Source organism: Oratosquilla oratoria, chromosome 27, assembly GCF_046742065.1.
Source record: "Oratosquilla oratoria isolate Oo_2021 chromosome 27, ASM4674206v1, whole genome shotgun sequence".
Lineage (NCBI taxonomy): Eukaryota > Metazoa > Arthropoda > Malacostraca > Stomatopoda > Squillidae > Oratosquilla > Oratosquilla oratoria.
The window spans coordinates 52,377,278-52,395,460 of record NC_134803.1 but is presented as its reverse complement, the minus strand read 5'-3'; the positions used below and the strand labels follow the sequence as shown (position 1 = coordinate 52,395,460).

The 18,183-nt window shown below is 41.6% G+C and overlaps 2 protein-coding genes across 3 annotated transcripts in view; one reads left to right on the top strand and one right to left on the bottom strand.

The window, feature by feature from the left end:
* Positions 1-18,183, top strand: part of LOC143040067 (uncharacterized) — a 127,028-nt gene that overhangs the window by 19,252 nt on the left and 89,593 nt on the right. The gene's annotated exons all lie outside the window — the stretch shown is intronic.
* LOC143040065 (uncharacterized) lies at positions 12,450-17,577 on the bottom strand. Its single transcript, XM_076210706.1, has 3 exons — positions 17,456-17,577; positions 13,014-13,836; positions 12,450-12,917 (listed from the first exon to the last, which is right to left on the bottom strand). Coding segments are annotated over exons 1-3 (1,287 nt in total). The 5' UTR covers positions 17,457-17,577; the 3' UTR covers positions 12,450-12,454.

The following is an 18,183-nucleotide window of genomic DNA, read 5'->3' as shown; positions in this document are numbered from 1 at the left end:
ATGCATATATACATATATGTATATATGTATGTATACATATATGTATATATATGTTGATTGAAGTTCACAGCAGCTTCTGCGTTCACGACTTTTTTGCTGAGAAGTTCTACATCTCTGATGATGGAACGGTGAGCAATGGGTAGCTCCCATTAAAGTTGTCCGAAAGACATAGAAAGTTCTTGTAGATGAAGAACACTTTATTAAAACAAGCTTTCGACCTACATAGGTCATCTTCAGGTTATGGTACAGGCAAAGTCTAGTCTAGTCTAAGTAATTTGGGAGTGAGGCTACCACGGGCTTTAGATGTGAGCCCGTTTGGGGGGTGATATTACATATGAGTGTGTGTGGGCCCAACCACACACACTCATACATTCACAAGATGTGCACACGCATATGAAATGTGCATGCACATCTCAGTGAATGCACCCTTCTAGATATAGCTGGTTCTATGTAATTAATTGGTACATCTAATACGTAAAATTATAAGAAAAGAGGGGGTGACTCAATGTATGAGTGTGTGTGGCCTTGGTACTGATACTGGTGAACCCAGTCCAGCCTAAGGTCCTGGATGGTGAGGTGCTTCCCCTCTGTCCTGAGTCTCAGTGCCATAGCTTTCGACTTTGTAGGGGAGATCTTTAACCCCAACCTGCTACATTCCGTTGCCACAGTGCTTAAACAGCGCTGAGCCCTGTTGAAGCACTGCCGTTTCCCAGTAATTAAGAGCGCAATGTCATCTGCATAGCAGATGACCTTGCACCCCTGTGGTAGAGGTAGTTCCAGAATGTTGGAGACGAGCACATTGAACAGAGTGGGGCTGAGGACCCCCCTCTGTGGAGTGCCATTCTCCAACATTCTGGCCTCTGATATGTGACCTTGAAAGCGTACTTTCGCAGACCGGTGACTGAGATAGTCAGCAATCCAAGAAAGCAGCTTGCCTTTTACGCCCTTGCGAGCAAGGGTGTCTAATATCACAGCTCAAACGCCTTTTCCAAATCCAAAAAGACCACAATGGACGGTGTTCCACTGACAGCATTGAGGAGTGTTGCTATACTGTTTCCTGTGCCAGTGCCTTTGCAGTAAGCATGGATATGCTCATGCAATGGGCCCAGTTTCCACAGCAGCCTGTTTAGCACCATCCTCTCTGCTGTCTTGCCCATGCAGCTTGTCAGGCTGATGGGGCGGTAAGCACTAGGTTCCTTTGGCTTTGGAATTGGCGTTATGATTGCCGTCTTCCAGGCTGTTGGTAGCTTGCCAGTCCTCCAAGACGCGTTTATCACCCTTAGAAGTGCCTCGTCACCCGCTGGCCCAAGGTGGGCCAGCATGGAATAGGTGATGAGGTCCTCTCCAGGTGCCGTGTCTGAGCTGGTCTTGTGCGTGACCCGTAGCTCCTGAAGCGTAAAGCTAGCGTCAGTATCATCCGACCGACTCACCATGTCCTCAACACCATGGCGCCTCACTCCTTGGAGGTCCTGCAATGTGTCTTGAACACACTGCGGGAGTGAGGTGCTGCTGGAGCGAGAGACAAACTCCTGCACCAGCCGCTTCGCCTCAGCATCAGGGGCATGATGAGTGCGTCGTGGTTGAGTCCTGCCAGTAGCCCTACGGAGCTTAGACCACAGCTCTGCTAGGGAGGTGTGAGCAGTAAAGCCCTCACACCATTCAAGAAATTTAGCTCTTCTGGCATCTGCAGCTATGACGTGAGCGTCATGTACTGCAGCGCGCAAGTTGGCCAAATTGGTCTGAGTTCGGTGCCGTCGGAAAACACGCCTAAGCATGTTCACCCGATGGTTGGCCTCTCTCACCTCGGGGGTATAATACCAGCTGTTCTTATGTTCTCTGGGGGACTGGCGAGTCTTTGGGATGGCTCTGTTGGCAGCCACCTGAATGGCTGCAGAAAAGTCAGCTTCCAACGTTTCCACGTCCTGTGGTGGGACGTAGGATGCTGCCCATTCTTCAACAGACTTCTCAAACACTGGCCAGTTTGCCAAAGCTGTCTTCCACCTGGGAACAGGTAATACAGCTGGTATGGGTGGTGAATCCCGTATGTGCACCGAGACACCGAAGTGATCGCTAGTGACAATAGGATGCACCTCCCAGGTTACCCTAGGGAGGAGAGTGGCCGTCGCCAAAGTCAGATCAAGTCGTCCACCTTGCACGTGCGTCGGATTTCCATCATTCAACAACGCAATGTCAGGGCATTCATCTAATACTGAACTTAAGTGGTGCCCAGCGACATTGGGCCCATGGGACGACATCAAAATATCATGGTGGGCGTTGAAGTCCCCTCCTATGATGAGGAGCCTGTCCGCAGCAAGAGTACATACTTCTCCAAGGTCCAGTTCCGCTCTCAGGCCCCTGTATATGTTGTAGATGGTGTACGTTTCGTGGGCCCGATGAAGTCGAACCGCAAGAACTTCTACACCATCCCCACATGATTTGACTAAGATCATGCACCCCCTAGCAGTGAGTGAACGAGGGAGGGAAAAGATGCGATATCCCGGAAATCGCACCTCGTCGCTCACCAATGTCTCTTGGAGAAGCATGATATCGTAATCATGCTCTTGCGCAAGCGCAAGGAGATACGAACTTTTACTGCGGAACCCGTTAAGGTTCCACTGTAGCAACCTCAAGTGATTATTGAACAGGGCGATGTTCTTCCCTGTCAGTTTCCATGACGGTCTCATCTTGTTCTTCCCGGTTAGAGGACAAGATGGGTTGCGACTTTGAAACAGTGGACGCCTTTTCCTCCTCATCAGAAGAGGAGTCTTCAAGCCTCAATGCAAATTGGCGTTGGGGCCTAGCAGAAGACACTCTCCTGGGCTTAGATGAAGTGGGCGTGTCTTTCCCAATGGTGAAGGCGGGTGTGGCAGGCTTGGGGGAAGTGGAAGGGGAGAGGGAGGAGGAGGTTGAGGAAGAGGAAGAAGTGGTGGAAGAGGCAGGGGAGGGGGAGGGAGTCCTCTCCTTTCGCCTTGGATTCCTCTTCTCTTTTAGGAGCTTGAGCACATTCTTTACGGACATGTTCACCAACTCCAGCATCTTGCCTGTGTCATCATCGCCAAAAGTCGTGGCGACAGCAGCAACGACGCCAGTCATTATCCATCGGACGGATATTCAGGTGGAGAGGACCGTCGGTCCTGTGCTCGTGGGGTTGGTACGGGGGGCGTGGGTTTGGCTTTAGATTTAGGGTTGGGATTAGAGGCAGGTGTGGATTTGGAGATGGGTGCAGGTTTGGAGGTGGGCACGGGTTTGGAGGTGGGAGCGGCCTTTTTGGGAGCTGGTTGTGTCTGTGTGGGAGCTGTCTTCAATGTTGGGAAGTGCGCCTGATTGTTCAAATCAGGAGCACTGTGTGTAGGTGGTGCAGTGGCAGGAGAGTGTTTCCTGCTGCCCCATACAAATGTTCCTGGGGGGGGGGCAGGTATGAAGTCCTGCTGTTTCTCTGTCCTCTCCTTTGAGGCAATGGCCTGCATTTGACGCACTGCGCACCCGGTATTCCAGGCGTGGTGCTTCTTCCCACAGTTCGGACACTTTGGAACAGTCTCAGTGCCAGCTTTGAACTTGTCGAGACAAGTCTCCGTGGCATGAGGCATGCTACAAATTCCGCACCTGTGCTGCTTAGCTGTGCACCTCGCCTGGTGATGACCGTAGCGCTGACACTTAAAACAGCGGAGAGGATCAGGGATGTACGTTCGTACATCATGCCTGCCATACCAACTCAGGTCAATAGTGTTAAAAGGTTCGCCTTTCACAGTTATAAGGACCTGGCGTGTCGGACGCTTGTCCCACCGGCGCATTCTCGTGGCCGCGATTACCTGAGGATGGTCCTCAATAACCTCGGTCTCGAAAGAGGTGTGGTAATCGTGTACCACGAGACGATGCTTCCGGTCTTCAGGGTTAAGCCGCTCCAAGTTCAACGGCTTACCATTGAGCGTCTTGGTCCTGTCCAACTCCTCGACAACGTCATAGCTGCTTGGTAACAGAAGCACGCTACCGTCGCCGAGGGGTCGAAGGGACAAGAGCTGACCGCGGAGAGGGCCCTTCTCCAGTGCTCTCACCACTTCAAAGGCAGTGTCGTACCCTGCCGAGGGTACGACCTTGAACGTGGGGAGCTTGCCACCCTTAGTGCTAGCTGGGGCCATCACAACGGCAGCTTCGCTACTCAATGGAGCCGGCGAACTCGGAGCGCAGCGACGCTTCTTGGACACGCAGGTCCATGAATCAGTGTCCGCCATGGCGGCACTGATAACGAAAAAAGAATCCTAACCGTAAATATCCTATCAATCCACAACAACTCGAAAAAAAAATTAATATGGCGGAAATTTAAAGGGCAGGGGGCAAGGGCGTTTAGAGCGGTTGGTGCCGATTCGCTTTACGAGACCTGTCTACCTAGCGGCAATCGATCGAATACGTTGGCCCGGGGCACATAGAGCGTGCGAAATGACCGGACTTTGATGAAGGGTTCCCTCCTCTCCCGCCGTAAAGGTGATTTTAAAAAAACACTGGCTACACGATCGTGCAGTGAGAGTTATCTAGGGCATAATCCTGCCAGAGCGAGATTCCACGAAAGAAGGGGGAATTACCTCGGTTAGCAGTACTTTCGTTAGAAAATAACGTTAGCGCACGGTCAGAGCTAGTGACTAGGGTAACCGTGGCTAAAAACGACGAGTTCGGCGAGTCGAAGCGCAACGAGAAGGACCTGTCCATACAGAGTCGCGGAAAAGAGTGCCAGGCAAAGAAGGGAACAGGTTATATGGGGGAACTAAATACAGAATGGAAGAAAAGGAGGAACGTGATTGGTCGAGGCAGGCCAATAGGGATCCCTATTGGCCATCGTCGACCAATCAAGTTCCTGCTTTTCTTCCATTCTGTATTTAGTTCCGTATATAAACTGTTCCCTTCTTTGCCTGTACCATAACCTGAAGATGACCTATGTAGGTCGAAAGCTTGTTTTAATATAGTGTTCTTCATCTACAAGAACTTTCTATGTCTTTCGGGCAACTTTAATGGGAGCTACCCATTCCTCACCGTTCCATCATCAGAGATGTAGAGCTTCTCAGCAAAAAAGTCGTGAACGCAAAAGCTGCTGTGAACTTCAATCAAAATTGTCTACATGAGAACCTGCTACCGAAACACACCAATATATATATATATATATACATATATGTATGTATATGCATATATACATATATGTATGTATATGTTTATATTAATATATGTATGTATATGTATACATACATATATGTATGTATGTGTATGTATACATACATATATGTATGTATACATACATGTATATATACATATATGTATGTATATGTATATATACATATATGTATGTATATGTATATATACATATATGTATGTATATGTATATATACATATATGTATATGTATATATACATATATGTATGTATATGTATATATACATATATGTATATGTATATATATGTTGGTACATATTGACAAGTTGATGAAGGTGGAAAAAGAAGTCACGGGTCTAGTTCCGAGTTCCTGAGTTTATTCCTGACCGGTTTCGCTCTATGCTTCTTCAGAGGAATGTGACTCTGGAGTGAAGCTGGCGGTATACATAGTCCTCCTTGGAGGTGGGTTACGTTTGGTTGTACAATGGTTTTTAATACAATGAACAATATTGATAATAAAGTATACAATAAATTGTTGTGATGTTATTATAAAACAGCTCCGGTGTGTGTGGAATGTTGATCGAGGGTGTAACATTGTAAGTGAGTGGTGTAAATATGTGGGAATCCTAAAAAGTGTCATAAGATAACTTATAGTATTAAATAATATAAAGATAAATATCCAGATAAAATAAAATGAATGAAATAAAATGAAAATAAAAATACAAATACAAATATAAATTCATTTTATTTTATCTGGATATTTATCTTTATATTTTTTAATACTATAAGTTATCTTATGACACTTTTTAGGATTCCCACATATTTACACCACTCACTTACAATGTTACACCCTCGATCAACATTCCACACACACCGGAGCTGTTTTATAATAACATCACAACAATTTATTGTATACTTTATTATCAATATTGTTCATTGTATTAAAAACCATTGTACAACCAAACGTAACCCACCTCCAAGGAGGGAACGCGGTCTTACTCAGACTATGTATACCGCCAGCTTCACTCCAGAGTCACATTCCTCTGAAGAAGCGTAGAGCGAAACCGGTCAGGAATAAACTCAGGAACTCGGAACTAGACCCGTGACTTCTTTTTCCACCTTCATCAACATGTATATATACATATATACATGACATTTTCTATTGAAAATCACAGCATACTCAGCGTTCGTGATATTTTTCTTAACACTTTCAATTCTTCTAATAATTCTCTTCTTAGAACTTGGTAAATTATAAATAATATTTCCAATGGAGTCCATTGTGGAAATAAAAACTAGAACTTAACGACGTTTCGCCTATACCTTAGGCATCTTCTGGTAAATTTTATTTTCTAAAGATACATACATGTTTATAAATACAAAAAGTTACAAAATATGAAATACTAGGAGAGATGGTGATGCAAGAGTGCTGCCGGACTTTTCATCTTCGTGGCGCGACGTGGGATGCCCCGAAAAGTTCCAAATGTCCGCACATATTTTGCTGTATGTTGATATTTGGCATATGGTTTTTGATCAAAACTGCCTCCAAACATTTTAATTTTCTTTTGTCGTTGGTCTTTGAAATTATGACTGTGTTTTCGTTTAATTGGTCTCGTGATATGATAGTGTTGTGTGTTTTTGTGATGTGATTTTTGATAGCGCCGTTTTGCATGTGAAATGTCAGTCTTTGTGTTAATGTTTGCGTTGTGTGGCCTATGTACTCTTCGTTGCAAAGCACACCGTCTTTGTTAATATTGCATGAGTACTTATACACAACGTGGTCTTGTTTTAATTTGTCTCTAGTGGCAGTCATATTATTTTTCATAACAAGAGACGAAGTTTTCGGATTGCGATAATAAATAATTAAATTAAGTTTATCCTCTTGTTTTTTGGGTTTACAGTTCTTGTATATTATGTGTTTTAGTACTTTTTCATCTGTTTTGTATGCAGGTGACATTGTATTTTGGTAAAAAATGTTTAATTTATTCACCTTATTATCTACCTTGATACTGTTGCTATTGGCTTTTTCCATATTAATTTCAATCTCTTTGTCGATGTCTGTCATTGTGAATCCATTATTAGTAAGGACATTTCACATGCAAAACGGCGCTATCAAAAATCACATCACAAAAACAAACAACACAATCATATCACTAGACCAATTAAACGAAAAAAAAGTCATAATTTCAAAGACCAACGACAAAAGAAAATTAAAATGTTTGGAGGCAGTTTTGATCAAAAACCATATGCCAAATATCAACATACAGCAAAATATGTGCGGACATTTGGAACTTTTCGGGGCATCCCACGTCGCGCCACGAAGATGAAAAGTCCGGCAGCACTCTTGCATCACCATCTCTCCTAGTATTTCATATTTTGTAACTTTTTGTATTTATAAACATGTATGTATCTTTAGAAAATAAAATTTACCAGAAGATGCCTAAGGTATAGGCGAAACGTCGTTAAGTTCTAGTTTTTATTTCCACAATGGACTCCATTGGAAATATTATTTATAATTTACCAAGTTCTAAGAAGAGAATTATTAGAAGAATTGAAAGTGTTAAGAAAAAGATCACGAACGCTGAGTATGCTGTGATTTTCAATAGAAAATGTCTTGATGAAAACCTGCTCCCTAAATTCACTAACATATATACATGTATATGTATATATACATATATGTATGTTTATTTATATATACATATATGTATGTACAGTATATGCATGTATACATATATGTATGTATATGCATGTATACATATATGTATGTATATGTATATATATATATAATATATATATAATAAATATATATAATATATATATATATATATATATTATGTATGTATTATGGCGTGACAAAAGCACGTGTCATAGATTAACGAGACAGCTGTTTGACCATGGGTGTTATATTGGTATTGTGTGATGTAACCCTGAAAGCCATCATGAAACCAATTATCGAAATTATCTTCATATTATCCACTTGAACCCGCGGCCGGTGGACACAGATTAGGAACACTTGTTCATTCAATCTGCGCTTATATCTTTTTTCATATTTTAGGCCAATTTGCAGATTCTTTCAACTTTGGGTTCCCTTTTCGCATCACATTCCACGTTTCGTTCTTGCTCTCTTCCAGTTCGTGCTAATTCATTCCCGGTGTCTTTATCTTTTCTCCCCATAGTTCTCCTCTCTCTCCGACGCGACCATGCATTTTCTCTGATTTTGCTATCTCACGCTTTCTGTTGAACCATTTTTTCTCATCAGTGTTTGGCATGTGTTCACCTACAGGCATGGTGTAAAGGTTCGCCATTTCGTGTATCTTGGGTCCACCCATCTCTTTATATATATATATATATATATATATATACATATATATATATATATATATATATATATATATATATATATATATATAAATTATTTGAGACAAATGAGAGAGAAATGGGTGGGGAAGAGAAAAAGAATATGTGTTGGGAATAGACTTTATTGCCCTAACGTTGCGACCAACTTGGTCTTCTTCAAGTCCTCTGAAAAAGACCAAGTTGGTCGCAATGTTAGGGAAATAAACTTTATTCCCAACACATCTTCGTTTGCCCTTCCCCACCCATTTCTCTTTCATATATATATATATATATATATATATATATATAATAAGACAAAATGCAGGTGATTTGTCGAGTCTTTTGACCTTTTTCATGAGAACATGGGTTCTACCGTCCATTTTGGTTTGGGAGGCTGTCATATCGCTTTCTTGCTACACAGCTTCTGCTAAAACGCATCATTAAACATATTCTGTGGAATCCTATACAATTACAAACATCCCACCTAATAATGTGTCCTGGTAGTAATGGATTAGTAGTAATTGGACAAATTTAGGTTTAAGAACGAAATAGGCAAGAACTGGTTTACCAATATAATAATGATAATGGTAATAATAGTAATAATAATTATTTTATTTGGCATTAAATCAATACACATGAAGTTCAGATAATGAAAAGAACACACATTTCGAAATAGCAATTACAATTGCTCAGGATAACACAAAAAAAGCATGTAAGCATATTTCCATTGTGGTCCTCATTAGGCTGTTTTTCTACACTAAGTTACACAGACAACCTACAAAAGGGTTAAAGGAACTATGGACATTCATGAGTAACACCAATCAGTACACATATAACGCGAAAACATTATTGTAGATTTGCTACTACTACTAAAATGTACGTAACACGTAGGATATTGAGACCAAAACTTGAGCATCATCACAATAAGGAACACTGCATTATGCATCAGGAACAACAAAATATTGCTAAAAGGTATCAAAAAATAGTATGAGTGAGTACCAGATCAGTGTAGTACCATTAATGATAAACTAAGAGTAAATATCAAGATAGCAGGCCATCAACAATATTGTTATAAGAACATAAGCATGAAGGAGACTGCAAGAGACCATAGGGCCTACACTAGGCAGCTCCGTATCCATCACCAGCTGTCATCCCCATCCATAAAGTTGTCTAATCGTTATAGTGGTTAACGAATGAAATAAACTTCGTAGCAATGAATTGAACGCCGAAACATTTCGTTGGTTTAAGGGAAGATGAGTTTATGGATAGGGATGACAGGTGATAAGGGACATGGAACTGCTTAGTGTAGGCCTTAGGGTCTCTCGCAGTCTCCTTCATTATGTGGCTATGAGTGCGTGCAAACTGAGCTTTGCCTCATCCTTCGTGCAAGATCTGTTCGATATAAACAAGGATTTCCTTATCAACACAGCTCCCGATGTCCAACCCTGCCCGCCATAGTCATGGTTGCATTTCTTGGATATACCGTTTTCATTTTCACATTTACAGAGGGTAGATAAGAACGTTGTATTTGATTTTGTATTATTATACTTTTTTTTTTATTTTTGAAATGATAAAGGGGTGGAAAAGGAACTGGAAAAGTAGATCAGCTAAAAGGGAGGATGTCTGATGAAGGAAGTGTCTAAAATGACTGGACGCCACGAGATGGAAGACCAGGCAGGTGGGGAGACGAGATAGAGAAGTTTGCAGGAGTGACGTGGCTAGAAGTGCATTTCCGCCTCAGAGAAAGCAAATTAGATTCTAGGATTGACTGAGCGATCTTTTGATTTTGAGTCCTCCTGTCGTAAACAATCAGTTCGTTCATATTTGGAATATGCTGTTTTCATATGGTCACCGAATCTCATTAAAGACATTGACAGATTGGAAAAAAGTACAAGAACGAGCCACAAAACTGATTCCAAATATCAGAAAATCGACCAAAACATGAATCTATTTGCAACCCCCCCCCCAGAAAAAAAAAAAAAAACTCAGGGGCGATTTGATACAGATAAGATTCCAAAGTGAATTGAAAACATCAAGAGTGACGAATTTTTCACATTTAATCCGAATCAGACAAGAAATAATGGTGTCAAACGGTGAGGAAGATTTTATTTTGAAGTGGGTAGAAACAACTTCGCCAACCATGTAGTAAGTGAATGGAATAAACTTCCTGCAGAGGCAGTGTAATGTAGTACCGTTCGAAGTTTTAAGATACATTTAGATAAACACCCAAGCAAAATGCTGTAATGCCTGTCATTTATTTCTAATATTCATTAATTATCCGTTTGTTTATTATCATTATCTACTTATCGTTTTCGCATCCGACCTAGTTATGGACCAAAAGGTCTTCTGTCGACATGCTTTTACTTTATAAGTTTGCTCAGCCGTGCTATTTATAGATGAGGCTGGGAGAGACCTTTGTTCAGCAGTGAAGTACTCGGCACCCGATATTTATTCAATATATTTTTATTGATACATACGTATATACAGGGTGTCCTAAAAATGTACTCACTCTGACTTCCCAGTACAAATGCATTTTGTGTTAAATAATTCTAAATGGCATTAAATAATCATTTCTACAACATTTCATTTTTCTGAATATAATTTAATACCTTCGGATTGTATCTATGTCAGTAAACACCTACTTGAACACAAAATGCATGAGTACTGGGAAGTCAAAGAGTACATTTTTTGGGACACCCTGTATATACATATATATTCCTAACAAGTTCCGCTCCGACAAGGTGGCACTCTGCAGAACTTTACAGTGGAATTAAATGAACCATACCTTTGGTCCAACTCGATGGCGGCAGGGTCCAATAGGAACTGTATTGCTCTTCTCATTCCAGCTACCTGGAGTCTTCTGGCAATCGTCATTTCTCTTTTCAAAAACCTTCGTGGTTTTGGACCTCGACTATTTCCCAATCGCGACGCCTCCCACGCGTCTAACGTGTTTGGGAAAGTGGCCTATTTTCCCACCTTGAGGTTTCTTGGTATGCTTTCGGTGTTGTTCAGAGACCGCACTGTCCCTAGAAAATGTAAGGTGCTGATGTATGCAACAGTACTGAGACCAATTTTGCTTTATGGGTCAGAAACATGGACGCTGGCGAGCAAAACAAAGAGTAAAATCGTTGCAGCAGAAATGAAAGTTCTGAGGAAAATCAAAAGAGTGTCTAGACTGGACCGATTGAGAAACATGGACATAAGAGCAGAATTGAATGTAAAGAATATACTGGAACATATAGAAGAAAATCGCCTGAGATGGTATGGACATATGCAGAGGATGGACGATGGGAGACTGCCCAGGGCTGTACTTCATATGCGGCCGGAAGGTGGAAGACCGGTGGGCAAACCTAGAAAAAGATGGATGGAAGGAGTTAAGGAAGCTTTGGCGATTCGAGGAGAAGATCTTACAGAGATACTGCAAAATGAAGTCTACAGAGATAAAGATGGAGAGAAATTAGGAAACGAGGACCACTGGCTGACAGGAGATAATCCTACCAGGCGGCTGGTAAGAGGGTAAGAGATTTCTTAAATGTTAGTATGTATGTTCTTACGTTGGTGGCGTCACCCAAAACATGCTGGTATCACACTCAATTGCGGATTCGAATCCCGTACACCTCTCCGATTCCCGGCAGTGATTGCCCCAACAGTCCAAGAAGCGCACAATAGGGCAAAGGTGGCGGCTTCGACTACAACTACTCAACGCCTCATGGCGTAGGATCCTCACATTTTTCCAGGTCTTCCCATTGATATAAGTGTAGTGTGTATGTGTGCAGTGTTCAATAGAGGACTGGCTACACTGATGTCCTTTGCATACATGTGGCAATCCACAGATTCTTCAATGAAACCGAGTTCACAGACTTGCAGACACTCCAGTTAACAAGAAAATGTGTGGCCATTGAACGTAGTATTTGTTTTTTTCCAAAATGCATTTGCTATTTCGGAAGCGGAAGATCACCCCCTACCCAATGAAGAAATGTCACCCATCAATCGAGCTCAACTATCCCTCCTGCTATCATCCCGTCGAAGGCATCAACAAATCTCTTGACAACCTCATCATCAGCAAGCATCTGCATGACATCGTTTTCGTTTTCTTTTATTGCGTCCTGTGCGCTTCCTTTTCCTAGTTGGTCCAGGTTGAAGGCTTCCCCGTCTTTCCTGACTAAGGCTGGGATGAACATGAATAAGGTCACATATCCCAGCAGGTTGCGGTCCCTATACTCTTTCTCCAAATCCTTCAGAGAAAAGGGCATCTCGATCTCCCCAGCTAGAAGGACCTCTTGGAAGGCGTTGTAGTAAGTCGTAAGGAAGGTCCCCAAAGCCCTCTGCCGGCTGGTTTCGCTCAGGCTGGGGTACAAAAAATAATTGAGGTCGTATGCTGGGGTTCCACATTGTACCATCTGGAGATCTACTATCACCAGGTCCTTCGGTACATCTCCGTCATCGTACCTGAATATCAAATGTACAGGTTTAGAATAAATGTGAACATATAGTGAAAAATGTAGCATGTAACACACACACACACACACACACAATAATTCTTACTTGAAAAGAATGTTATTGTTCCAGAAATCTCCATGGTTGATGGTGACAAAAGATTCTCGTCCCTTGACCATTTCATTCCAAAGACTCATACATTTGGGTTCCAGATAGTCTGTCAGGTATTGAGAGACCTTCTCGTAGCCGTCAATCCTCTTGGCCACCTGACCAGCTGTGCCGACAAGCCCTGTGAAGACATCAATGAATTCTTGGTATTCGATGTCCTTTTTAATGAAGGGATCGTCTAGAGATGGGTATAGGGCTGCCAAGTCTGTCTTGCTGTTCTTCTGTAGAAGCACGGAGGCCGCATGCAGCCTGGCCATTTCCTTTGCGACGAGAAGGTAGTGAGCCTCATCCAGCTCCTCTCTGCGGTTAAACATCCTGTAGCCCTTTTCGCGTAGGTCCTCCATAAATATAATTTCTTCCTCCTCTAGGACAAACGGAACTTCGGGGATTCTCAAGGCCGGAAGGTTGACATTCTGCAGTTGTTGGTTTAGTGCCGGCCCGACCTCTTTATAGAAACCAATCTCTTTCATGAATAATTCTGACGTGATCTTAGTCATCTTAGGCCGTCGGGGGTTGACCTTGGCTACGTACTTGACGTTGAAATCTTCTCCATGGTGGTGATACTGTACGGAGACACTTTTCAAGACGCCAAGGTAGTTGTCACCTAACTTGGTAAGGTTGTCGACTCGGAAGGACTTGAGCGTAGCGTCCTTGCCTTTGTCTGCTTCAAGACAACGCTTGATCATGTCTCTGGTAATAAGAGATTTTGAATCTAGATGATCTTCTTGAGAACCTTGGCCAGTAGGAGTTTCGTGACCCGACACTGAAAAAGCAAAAGGAAGTAGATTAGATCTATGTGATGGTACATAATATGGCTTTAGTGCCACAAATACTAATGCTTCCTCTAGCAAGATAAAAACACACAGCGACCGAGAGAAACAAATAAACAACTTTCCTTCGCCACCCGCACTCACGGAAATGGAAACAACAGCGCCCGGTAGCAGTTAGCAAATCCATTGAATATGTGTCTATTGCCTGCCGAATCTCGTTGTCCCACTTTTACTTTGAGTACCGTGCACTCCTCTGTGTCAGACAAATTTAGGTTTAAGAAAGAAATAGGCAAGAATTGGTTCACTAACAGAGTGGTTATCGAATGGAATAGACTTAGTAACCATGTAGTGAGCGCAGAAACAATGGGTTGTTTTAAGAGATGAGATAATTTTATGGATAGGGATGACAGGTGGTAAGGGACATGGAACAGCTTAGTGTAGGCCTTATGGTCTCTTGCAGTCTCCTCCATTCTTATATCACCTGACTCCACGGCGCCGGAAACACTCCAATTCGGGATGGTACTATGCGTCCAGTGATGAAGGTGCATACGCCAGGAGACACTGAGTAACTGCGGCTTTGGGGACTGTTGGGGCAGGTAACTCAGTCACTACTGGGAATCGGGGAAGAGTGCGGGAATCGAGCCCACAACTAAGCGATTGCTAGACCAGCATGCTTCTGATGCCGTTTCCAGTTGTGGAGTGCCCCATGGTTGAACCTGATGACCCCGAAGCCGGTGTCAACCACATGATCACAGAACAACGGCTGGGAGCGGAGTCCGTAGCCATTGGGATAGGGTAAAGGAAGTGTCCTATCATATAAACGAGGTGGATGCGAGGTCCAGCGTACACTAAGCGTTCTCGTATCACAGGACAACGATTGTAATTGTTGTTTGACGTCTGTGTACAGTATGTGTGTGTGATTTATAATTTATAATTCTGAATGACCTTGCTGTCAGTTGGATATAATTGTATGATCATCAGGTAACATTGAGGTTTCCGTGGATATATTTTTGTGTTAAAAATAAACATCAGCTTCGGGTAGAAACATCAAAATAAGGCATATTTCCATTGGTAACAAAATCGCAACACGTATGAAATATGTGATTTTTAAAATGTGTATTCAGCAGTCATTACAAAATTATGGAAATCAGATGTCATATTTAATACCATTGATCCTTCAGTTTCATATATTTGCACAAAGATGTTGAGGGGTGGATTTCGAGACAGTTCCCCACTATTTCTAGTTTTTAATCTTTTTTACTTCTCATTATTTTACACACACACACACGATGGCGCAGTGGTAGAGTTCCCGGCCGCCATTACGGCGGTCCGGTTTCAAATCCCACCCAGGACTGAAATAATTTCAATATCGCTGCACTGTGAATCATTACTCCAACTCTCGTGGGCGGGGAGTTGGGTGGGTGTGCGCGCGTAAGGTCACAGCATTACCCATAGATCGGTCATATATGAGCTCTGAGTTCTCTTCCGGGAGGGAAATAGCTGTCGATCACTAGTCCAACACGTGATCCAAGACCATGGTGAATCACACACATACACTATATTGCCTTTATGACTCACAATTATTCAATCACTTGTGTTTTATTTAATCGGGCTCGTGGGTATAGACGAATGTTTACAAGAAGATAGATTTGCGAGCCCTGAGCATGGAGTGTTCCAATAATATGCCCCCCCCCCTTCGCTTCAAGCAAGCCCCACCTTTCATATACCGTACAACAAACAAGTCCTCTTCTATTCATATTTTCAAAATCCAGTGTCACATTTTCATAACTTAGCAAATAAGTGATTTACACCAGTCAGCTCTTCTCCACACACTTCCTCAGTCCCTACAAGAAAAACAAAAATCACAAAAAAAATAACAAGGAAATTTCCAGTCAGTTTAATAGAACTTGCATTATTTTTATATTGACAAGTGCATTACACACGCGCACACACTGATAAACTGTGGGATCAAGCAGTAAACGCAGGGCCTATGAGAGAGAGGGGGGGGGGGGTCCAGCAGAAACCGAGGTCTACGAAGGGGCCCGATACTGAAGGAACATTTGAGTGTTTGTTACTAACAAACTCTGAATAATGTAGCTAAATTAATCCCGGTGATGTAACTGGTTTGGCCTCAAGGATTTGGTAAGCTAGTGTGATGTATTTTAATGTGAATAGCTGGCAGTGCATTTTCCTGATATGATGCATTGATCATTATTAGCAGTAATTATTTTTGTTGAACTTGAATGTTTGCCTGCTTTGTCGAATTTGAGACGTTCACGATTACTGTCCCAGTCTGTCCATTGAACTTAATTTTCCTTTACGTCTTTCAATTTTAAACATTGCGGGAAAGTATAGAGCGTTATCTGTCAAATGCGGTTTAGCAACTAATGAGAGAATGTATATCGGTCCGTGCGAAATTTAATAAATGCAGTATTGGCATACTGTGCTAATGTCGGCAGTTTGGTACAAAATTTTGGCTGCAATACGTATTTGCAACAAGGTTATTCAAGCTAGGCATCTCACTTTGGATGTGGAGGTGTCTAACATTGAAACTCTTCTTGAAGATTTGATGAAATTACAAAGTAACTGGAAATCTGGAATGAAGCCAAAAAGGTTGCGTTCAATATTAAGATGGAAATCAAATTCTGCCATGGACGTGGACATGTAGATCGGAAGAGAACAAGGATGCATGATGACACAAGTACAAATGAAGCCAATATGGCAGAAATGAATGACACAGATGATTCCCCAGAAGAGGCTTATTTTAGAAAAACTGTGTTTTATGTTTTGATTGATAATGTTGTTGCTGGATTAACTGTACGGTTTAATGCTGAGAGGTTGGCTGATTTTTTTTTTTTTATCCCACAATGTGTAAAAGTGAACTAGAAAAAAGCAACAAGGTTAGCTCAGTATCCTTCAGACCTTGCTGATGAAGATCTTGCAGAAGAAATGCAACATTTACCAGTTGTAGGCCTACACAAGGCCAATTTTGGAAAAAACAGCTGAAACCTATAGAATTGCTAAATTTGTTAACAAAATACAAATTGTGTGAATTACTTCCAAATGTTTGTATTATCTTGAGAATATTCTTGATAATTTCAGCTACAGTAGCATCTACTGCAAGATCCTTCAGCAAGCTTAAACTTGTAAGAAATTATTTGCGGTCTACTATCATAACTATGTCATAAACTCGACTTGTTGACCTAGCAAGATTAAGCATTGAGTCTAGCATTGCCAGACAAATTTATTTTGATAATGTTATTAGAAATTTTGCAAATAAGAAAACCAGAAAAGCGCTCATATAATAGTCAAATTATTTTTTCTAATTTCTTCCTTGAAAATATTTTACTATGAACATTTATAAGTCATGTTAAAAATTGGTAATATTGTCAATTACTTGAATACCGATGTGTTTTAACATAATGTTTCATACAATCAATAAATGAGCACTTCTTGTTGAAGTTTGATGCACATTAATTAGCCTCATTTTTTCAAAATAATTTTGCAAGTCTTAGGGGCCCCATGTGGGTTTTGTCCCGCCTAAAAAGATTTCTCTTGGAGGCCCTGAACAAACGCATTTTTATTGTAATGATTACAACCTGCAGAACTTACTGTTTGTGTTGTCCGTAACTTCAAGATGTAAAAAATTTGGCCGGAAAAGGAAATTCGGTATCAGATGCCGCCGTTCGCGTCTACTGAACGCACCACTACAACTGAAAGCTTAGCAATAGTCCATGGACGTGCCCGAGTCGGTTGCACGTGTGCATTCGAAACATAAAATTGACGCCTCTTAAATTACATCAACAACAACAATAACAGTTATTGCTTCGAGTGGATATATTACTAAACACTCAAAATTGTGTACATAATCGAGGAGACCCCCTTCTCGCAGTGACGATCAGTTATTCGTTTATTAAAAAGATGAACCGTTCTGTTGTGTGGCAACATTGCATAACGAGGCCACAGCGGTAGGCATTAATTAATAGTTTCCTTGCGTGACCTGTGATGTATACTATTCTTACACCAATGACATGAGAATTTGTTCATGGTACGCAGTAATTGGTAATGCCAGTGTAGGAGTAATAACAATAGTACTAGGGTTGCCAACTCTGTTAGGCTACAATAAGGACATAAAAATTCTATTGATATTTATTTTAGTAGCTATAGATCATAATAGATGCCAATATTAAATGCAGTTCAAAATTACATTTCTCTTACCTAAATGAAAATACAAAAACAAGAATGAGAAGACATTTATTTTACTTTGATCAAAGGATTCTAATCTTTAAACCTATATTTGCCCTGGCTTTTTGCTGCCTTCAGAATTTTTTTTATCATTT